At 43.5% G+C, this 9,511-nt stretch overlaps 1 protein-coding gene across 1 annotated transcript; it reads right to left on the bottom strand.

Annotated features, from left to right (window-relative positions):
- Positions 1-343: 343 nt before the first annotated feature.
- Positions 344-9,510, bottom strand: AP5M1 (adaptor related protein complex 5 subunit mu 1). Its single transcript, XM_079309325.1, is given in 9 exon segments — positions 344-514; positions 1,514-1,610; positions 1,854-1,969; positions 2,071-2,156; positions 2,853-2,992; positions 3,437-3,604; positions 3,606-3,665; positions 4,944-5,589; positions 9,339-9,510. Coding segments are annotated over 9 exon segments (1,464 nt in total). The 5' UTR covers positions 9,407-9,510; the 3' UTR covers positions 344-431.
- Position 9,511: the final 1 nt, after the last annotated feature.

The raw sequence follows: 9,511 nt of genomic DNA on the forward strand, positions 1-9,511 counted from the left end.
AAACACAACTTCTGCTTTGAACTCTGAATCTGGAGTTTGATGAGATTCTTGTGACTTCAGGACAGGAATAGGATGCTGAGACCTTTCCCATCCTGCAATGGGAAACCAGTGGAGTAACTGGGAGTAACTGGGAATCTCAATGTCTGTACATGTAACACCTGGGACTTATTTTGTATCAGTTAAAGTTAGAAGAGAAAGTAAAACCAGCCACAGCAAGTACATTTCAAATTGTCCTCTCTAGGCTATCATGATTCAACACTTTAAAACCAACTCATGTTTTTAAGACAAGTGACCTCTTGTTTTCCACCAACAGAAATTTCTAGGAACACACAGAAAGCAAAAGTGCTGAAGAATATTTATTTTACCATATCATGACATAAATCTCATTAATACTGTGCTTTGTTTAAATATAAAAAATATTCCCAAATATATTAGTCAAGTGAGAGCTTGTACACCATAGGTGCTGGTGCTTTGGAATTCCAGATGTAGTAATCAGAAGAGATCAGTTCACGAGCTGAAGGGGAAAAACAGGTAAGAAAAATAAGCATTACAGGGTGCCTTACAATCAGACATTCCTTCATCCAAGTTAAGTGACTATTAATCCATCCTTACCAGTTTACAGAAAAGGTATAATGGCCTCTTTAAACTGTAAGACTCTTACTATTATTTGAAAATCGTTTCTGATAATGAGACATTTAAAGTCTCAGCTTCAATTACCTTTACTAATGTATCAGTCATGAGCTTAAAATTCAAACAGAGGTTAAGTCAAAAGCAGGTGGATGGCTTGGATTTTGTTCAATGAATATAAATTGCATGCTGGATATAAAATATGAAAATGCTGCTTTTTCTGTGTTACAATTCAGGGCTGAGTGTGACCTGTCACAAAATTAACAGTGTAGACCAAGCTTTTCAAAAGGCATTCACAGACTTCTGCTACCATGACTGGCAGAAGTTGCAACAGAGAGACAACTAGAAATAAAAATGCTTCCATTAGGCAGAGCTGCTCAGGTTTAATGAGTGCTTTCTGTGTGCTTTTTAGGGTATTTTTGGTGCAGGCTTGGCAGTGCTCATGTGTGAAAAAGCAGATTTGGGTTCTGCTTCACACATTCAGTGTAGAGCCACATCCACCAAGGGCTGCTGGTGTGGTGACACTGACAGCAGCAGTGTCACCTTGCATGCAGGAGCTGAGTTCTGTACCTGGGTAATGCCACTCACCCAAAATATGTCTGAAAAAAGTGTCCTAAACAAGGGGCCAGACTATGGAGGATCATTCCCTGTTCCCCCAAGAGTTCTGCCATTATGGAACCAGGGCAGAGGAGAGAGAGCCCCAGAGAGAGGCTGACTTTGTAAGAGTTCTCATCTCAAAAGCAGAGGCCAGTCCCTACTCCAGGGATGCTTTAAACATCACAAAAAACCCCTAGCTCAAAGACAAAGAACAAAAGCCCAACTTCAGTTATGTAATTTCAGTCACTGATACCCAGTTCATAATTTCAATTCAATTTTAGCAACTCACATGCAGTAATTTTGGGTTTCCCTGGAACAAAGATCTGAACACAATGCTGGTCTACGTAACATCCAGTAAGAGTAAAGTCTGGGATCCTAAAATACAGCTACAAAAAGAGAGAAAAACACCATCAGATGCATATTGTCACCCTTGCTGTGCAAATCCTGGCAATCTGTGTCACACACTCTGGGTATGCAAGGGTACTCCAAAGGGACAGGATGTCAAAGCCTCTAGGCAGGACAACAAAAGTCCATGCTGAGAATATGACATTTTAAATTGATGTATCTTCAATGGAAGACTTTTAAAAAAGTGGCTACTAAGGCCTCTTTTCCCAGAGCCTGTGACTCACTTTTACATATGCAGTGTTCCCAGTGCACACATAATCAGTTGGGTGCTCTTTGCCTGCGGTGCCAAAAGACAGAGTTCCAGTCAGGGAAACTTCCAAAGATTTGGGGAACTTCTGTCCTAAAGGCAGAGACAGCATTTATTAGATGTCACACAGCTGTGCCCAGGCTGCAGAGAAGGGGCTGGGGGAGGAAGGGCAGTCCCAGGGCTGAGCTCCTTACCAATGACCCAAACCAGGAGGCTCTTCTCCCGGGACAAGTCCAGCTGGCCATAGCTAACTTTGTACTCTAACTGAGCAATGGGGCCCCTGTGTGAGAGAGGAGAAATGAAACCACTGGAATTACTGTCATTCAGCATTTGGTAATGCCTGTTTATTTTACAGAAAGCCAGGAAATGCTGACAGACATTATTTATGTGCATACAGACAAATCACACCTAGGTGAGCACACTGCTAATTTATGAGAAGAAATTACAGAGCAGGAGGAAATCACCATGCTCTCAGCCCAGCAATCACAAAGGAGCTGTTGATGTTTTTGTTCACTGACAGTGTTTTACTAACACTATGATCTGCATCAGCAACTTTGTATCATTCCATCTTTGAATTTTCATGATAATTACCTGGCAGCAGAGTCATGGCAGCTGCCAGAGAGGCTTAGATGAAAACTATCGTTTTAATTTGAAATAACTATATTTTTGATAAGCTGATCTGTAGCTAGGATTAGCAGTCTTAAAGAACAGGTAACCCTGGGTTGGAAGTGATCTCCAGCTTAATCCACCTGGGGGATTGTGGCAGTGTTTCATGTGAGAAAATACCACAGGGAAACAGGATGAGCAACAGAAGTGTTTGGAACCTTACCAAATATTCTGGTATAATTCTCTATTCTGGAAATTAAAGGAATTCCAAGGTTGGTAACACCCTGATGGAGCATAATCTCTCATATTGATTCCTGATAAATTGATTTGGGGAATGGAAGAAATTTATTTAGTCTTTCTTTATTCTTACCTGTTGAAGAAAGGTATACGAGCTTCACAGTACTCAAAAGAATTCTTTATGCTTTCATGGAGCTTTAAATTAACTGTTATTTTTATCTGTGATCCCTCTTCAACGAGCTGGTAACATCCCAAAATTGGTGGGACAGGAACCTGAAAAAAACTATACTAATTCTCAAGATATATTAACACCATCATCACAAGATCAGTTATATACTGTTTTCATTGCTAAAGTACTTCAAAAAAGACTCCAGACAGACATTAATTATTGACTGTGCTAAATTCTTCAGGCTGCTTGTGATAACAGACTTGGGGGGCATGCACTTGACATCTCACCCTGGATATATTTTGCCTAATTCAAATATTTAAGTGGCTGATTTAAAGTAAGAGCAGCGTTGCCAAGCAAAGGTACCAGTAACTCCTGAAGATGATTCAGACAACTCAAGTCCTTAAGTGCCTTCCAAGCAGTTCATTACATAAAAACCATTTTATATAATGCTTTATTATCTATATTAGACTCAAACTCACTCCAGCATGCCCATGTGGGTGATTTTATTTCCATCTAGAGAACAGCACGGGCTGGGAGAGTGTTGTTACCTGGGAAGTGTAGTAACACAGGTTGAAGGAATCTGAAGGAGGAATGAAAGGGAATTTGTAAGGTCCATTGTAGACAGAATCATGCAGAGGCTCAGCACTGGTGGACATGAGCATGGCAGGGTCCACAGAGGTGACACAGTGATGGAGCACAATGTCCTGCAGCGGGGGGCGCGTTGCTCGGGAGGCTCAGGCTGAGGGTGACGTTTGGTGCAGACCCCTCTATGTCACACTTGGGAAAAGGAAGTCAAGACATTATTCTAAAATAACTGAATGGAGTCACAATCAGATGTTCAAAAATAAAACCCGTGTTCAGCATTAAAAAGAAATAAAATCCCTACCAATTTTCAGTTGGCTTCAATCACTAGTACTAACCATCAATACTAAGACATCAGTCTCACTTGTCTCTTGCTGACAATTTAATTAATTAGGCTGCTTTTACAACATCCACTTAATGAATTTCCAGCATGCTCTGGATGGCTCCTGTGGTCCCATGCCAGCCCTGTCACAGCAAATGTCCCTTGTCTCATTCCTCCCCATGCCATCTCAGCAGGCCATGATCACACCTGGAATTTCTTCCTCGTGTAAGGCCATCCACACACCCTGCAAAATGACCTGGGAATTGTCCCTCTGAGAGCCCTGGAAATGCAGCATTTAGGTCAGCCTCCTTTAGAGATGAGTATCCCACTTCATGCAAATAATTAAATAATCACTTTATTAGCAGGTCTCTCTCCTTGTAAAACACTGAGAGTTACAAATACAGTGTGCCAAGATAATATTGTGTGCTTCCTAAGCATAATTCAAGGCAAAGAATGAATTATAGTACAAATTACAGTTCTAAATTTTAATATATTTCATAATTATTATGGATGTATTTAGTCAATAGTCCCCAGTTTGCAATGTTAAACAAAGAGGTATTTTAATATTAAACAATGCCCAAGGAAATCCATCCCTGGAAGTGCAGGGTTTAGAGCAACCTGGTGTAATGGAAGGTGTCCTGCCCATGGCAGGGGGTTGGAATGAGATGATCTTTAAGGTTCTTTCCAACCCAAACCATTCTGGGATTCTACAATGAAAACTACTGTGACATACAAACCATCCAAAATAATTATACAACCAGTTTCTTTCACCAGGTTCTTTATCAGCTGTTCTTATTCCATGAAACATGAGCATTTGTGGGATCAAAATAAAAAAACTCCATAAGGGTTGTTGCAGTAGAACAAAGAAGGGCAGAAGATTAAACTTTCATTTGGCAGGAATTAAAAAATGCTTAAATAATTAAAAATGCTCATGTGAAGACACTTGTAGAAGACATTTAGACATCTCAGCCTGGATACATTTTGTCTAATTCAGGCATTCCAGTGGCTCATTTAAAGTAAGGGCAGTGTGGCCAAGCAGTCGAAGGAACCAGTAACTCCTGAATGTGACTCAGACAACAAAATGGGGAAAATTTCCAACTCAATGTATCATTTGACATGAAATGAGTATTTTGCACATCAAAAGCTCTCACCTTGCAGTTCACAGCTCCATAAACTTGCCACGTGTCCAGCACATCGCTCTGGTCATACTGCATACACTTGACCTTCTCAGCGATGCAGACATTCACCTGAGGTTTGCCCTTGTAGGTGCAGGATCTCCAGGCCGGCTGATCCTTATCCACAGGCATCTCCTGGATGTCCTCGAAGGAGCTGCTCAGGCTGCGGATGTTGGTGTTCAGGGGGGTGCCCAGGGGACAGGCCTGGATCAGCAGATTCCGGAGCTGCCCGATCTTTGCGCTCAGCTCGGCCTCGTTTTTACCGCTGGGAGACACGTAGTCCATGATGCCCAGCAGCAGAGCCAGTCCCTGCGAGAGCCCCGCGACGGTGAGGAGCGGCGGGCGCGGCTCCAGGCTGCCCTCCACCAGCGGCAGGCAGGCGTAGATGAGGCCGCTGCTGCGGAAGGCGAGCAGGGGCCAGAGCTCCCCGGCGGCGGTGGGCAGGCAGTGCGCGCAGCAGCGGCTGGAGCGGGCGCAGCCGTCGCGCTGCTGCAGGAACAGGTGCCGGTCCCGCAGGCGCAGCTGCCGCAGCAGCGCTCCCAGCACGGCGCCGTCCGGCGGCACCGCAACGTGCGCGGCGCCGTTCAGGCTCTCGGCGCGGAGCTCCACCGTGGGGAAGCGCCTGCGGGAACGGAGAGAGAGCTCAGCGCCGCCCGGAGTGTCACCCGAAACAAACACCCAACCCTCCTCCGGCTGCAAAGGCACGAGCAACACCTTGGCATTACTGATTTTGGGTTTCTCTTCAAACAACTCCCCCAAACCCACTGGAACTAAAAAAAACTTCGTGTTATTCCTAACTTCGTTAAGCCTGCAGCAACTTGACAGAAGCAGTGGTGGGATCAGAACATAAATCACTGAGTAGTTAGGATTCTTTCTAGCAAGTCTAAACTTTGAGTAAATACATTCTCATGACTAAACACTTATTTTTTAAAATAAAATGTGAATCTGTCCATCTATGCTGGCTGTCACACAAAGGTACAGGGAATAACTACCGTCAATGCAGAACTTCAAATATTTCCAAGAGGCAAGATCCCGCTGAAGACAAGTTCTCAGATATTGAAGAAAATGGATGTTCTATGTAATAAAATGCAACTACAACAGCTTTTTGCCTAGACAGAGTATACTAGCACTACAGCTTTGCTGCTATAACAATAATAATAATAATAACACCACCACCATTATTATTATTATTATTATTATTACATTAACAACAATTCCCCACTGCACATGCAATATATGTGACTTAAAAGCTTTCATTACCTCTTCATAATTTCATTTTATCAAGTATTTAAGATGGTAATGAAAATGTCATGGACAGAAATTCTGTGCAATTAAGAATTGCTGTGTGGTACCAATACATATTTTTAATTTAAAATTTTCTAGAGATAATATTTGAGGAATATCATATTAACTGCTTAAAACTACATTTGGGATTTTTTTGTCCTGCAGCAGTATTGTTTTTTAGAGGGAAGTGGGACGAATTTCTTTTCAAGGTAATCTAAATCCATCAAGAGGAACTGAGGAGTTGTCTTTCAATAAATAACTGAGAAAAGATATTACTTCCATTAATGCAGTGTTTTTTCCATGGTTTGGAACTGCAGACTCCCCTGAATGTCTCTTACATGAAGTTTGCTGACAGCCTGGCTTTCCTACATTCTGTTATGTGGATTCCCTTAGTAATTATCCACAAGTGCCCATCATAGGTCACACACACAAAATTAAATCACTTTATGGATCATTTTGAAGTGGATGTTCTCAGATGTTTGCACTCAGAGCCACGCTTGCATGCCAATGTGGGTGAAAAAACTGCACAGATACATAAATGCCTTCATTTGGTGTCCTTTTTATACCTTTTTAAGGACACATTGACAGTCTGCTTCTTAAATTGCCATGGAACTTGCAAGCCCAGCAATGTGGGATTTTGTTATATCTATGACTTCCATCTGTAGCACTTCCCTCCTGCTCCTGAGCACTTCCATGGATCTTATCCTGCTGCCTCTAAGTCCCACCTACATCATCTTTTCTGAACTCAATAACTGGAGGCAGCTACACTTCCTCAGGCTTATTTTCAGTGACTGTGGCTTTTTTTTTTTTTTCTTTGATTCTTAATAAGGCATCAAGGGCTTTTATTGTGTTTTTTTTTTGGTAAGGGAAAAGCAAACATAGAGCAAAGTCAGAGCTACAAGATTTGTAAACAGGATACAGATGACAGCAAAACACCTCCTGTGGTCTCACATTTTATTCTGAAGAGCAAAGAAACAAAGTGAGTTTACAGCTCTAAAATTTATGAGGCTTTGCAGAGCCAGGGTGTTGTTAAGAGGCTATGTGTAACCTTGGTGAGCAGCTCTTATTTTTGGCCAACATTTCCAAAACAAGGGAAGAGGAGATATTTCAGTCTGGTTTTGTCTTAGTCAAGTCCCAGTCTCTGCTCTACTTGCTGAAGCTGTCCCCACACCACAGCAGCCTCCTCCTCTCCCCACTGAATTTTACCAGCTGAGTCATTAAATCATTAGTTAGCCTTTCAGATCCCAATTTTTCAGTATTCCCTTCTAAAAAAGTGATGCAAACTTAAAAAAGAAAATAAAATGATGAAAGTTTCCAAGGATGAATGAACTTCGGTGAGTCAAGAGAGACCCCATCCTTGTTGCCTGAATTAAGTTATGATTAGCTCAAAAAAACCCCAAAAAATAAAACAAACAAAAAAAAAAAAAAGGTGGGGGGGAATGCTTTGATGTCCCCAATGTCCTCCCTGAGGTTAAAGATCAGGGCTCATGTATCTCCAGCTGAGTGCCTAAGTCCTGAAACCAACAGTTTCCATGTGATCCGGGCATTCTTTATATTGTCTGCGTGCTTTGTTGAATTTAAGGTCAGTTAGGAGGATAAACTTGGGGCTTGCACAGCCCTATTATTTCCTCTGGGAACTTGAAAGATCCAAGTCTGGAAATCACTTGAAGCATCAAGGATAGTTTGCCCTTTTCAAAGGAGTGCTTCTCCTTGTCTGCACACTCACTGTGTGACAAGTCACTTCAGACATGCCTGTCACCAGCCCCCCTGCTCCGGGGTGATTACACTCTCCGAGGTTTTGGGGACAAGGTTTTCTCTTTATCTGTGTTTGTAGAGGGGAGGCCTCAGCTCTAGTCCTGTAGGTAATACAAGGACCATAATACTAATCCTAAAACAATCAGAGGAGTGTCCAATGGAGAGATCTGTCTGCACCTGAAGATGGAAGATAGTCTACTTACTCTTTTTGCTGGTTTTTTTTGCGGTTTTTTTTCCACTCCTAGGTTCTCTCTCTTTGGTTTTACTGAATTCAGACTAGGACTGTAGGTCCCACAAACTTTCCCTAGCCCCAGTTACTTTTTTTCTCATTGTCTAGATTTCTCTGCATTCACAGAAGAAAAAAAAAAAAAGGGTAACAAATCTTGCCAGCCCAACAAGAGTAACCTGCCTAGCCCAAAGTCTTACTTTATACCCGCAGGAATTCCAAGTAAAAACTCCTCCTTTGGAGGACTCTTTAGTGTTCAATAACTTAAAAGTCCTCTGATAACTTTCAAAAAATGCATTTATATGCAAAAAATAGCATCAAATGGAAAGCTGAATTTCTGTGTAAAAGTACTCTACTTTGTGTACAGCTATAGAACAACAAGGAGAGAATATAAGTAAAATATAAGCAATAATATAATGCTTTCTCCTTTGTCCATTTTGTTAATCTGGCAGTATTTCACAATCACTGCCTTGTCCTTTTCCACACTGCCAAACAAGAAAGAGGAACAGAGCAAGGAAACTCGTGTAAAATGCAGAAGCTGTGAAAAAGCCCCATATTTAGTTAAAAGCACATAATGTGAATAACGTGCTTCTGATTCCGAACTTCAGGAAATCAGGGTCAGAAACACACAACATCCAGAGGCACTAGGATGAGACAAGGGATTTATTCAGTATCAGATGGGTGGTTTTCTTTGGTGTTTTTGCATGTTTTGGGGTCTGAACTGCGGCCCCACAGGTCAGCAGAACACCCAAACTCCCAGAGCACCCGATCCCTCCAGGACACCAGGATTTCCTCGAGGGCATCCAGACCCCCAGAGCACCAGGATTTCTTTTAGGACATCCAGACCCCCAGAGCACCAGGATTTCCTTCAGGACATCCAGACCCCCAGAGCTCCCCGGCCCCCTCAGGACCATCCCCAGGGCGCTCAGTTCCCCCCAGAGCTCCCGCACCCCTAAAGCATCCGCCCCCCCCAAGAACAGCCGCTTCCCTCAGGGCACTGGGATCCCTCAGGGCACCTGCATCCCTTCTACATCACCCCAGGCACCCAGCGCGACCCTCGGACCTGCCCAGCGCGCCGTGCCCCTCTATCCCGGTACCGCGGCTACCTGGAGAAGAGCACGGCGTCGCCGGCCGCAGGGTCGTGCCTGAGGACCCAGAGCGCCCGCAGGGCCATGGCGATGGTGGCGATGGCGGTGATAGTGACGGTGATGGTGCCGCCGGTGCCGATGGCGGCCGGGGAGGAGCCGCGGCCGCGCCGTGCGCGCCCGGCGCTGCCCCA

This window comes from Erithacus rubecula (assembly GCF_903797595.1).
Source record: "Erithacus rubecula genome assembly, chromosome: 6".
NCBI lineage: Eukaryota > Metazoa > Chordata > Aves > Passeriformes > Muscicapidae > Erithacus > Erithacus rubecula.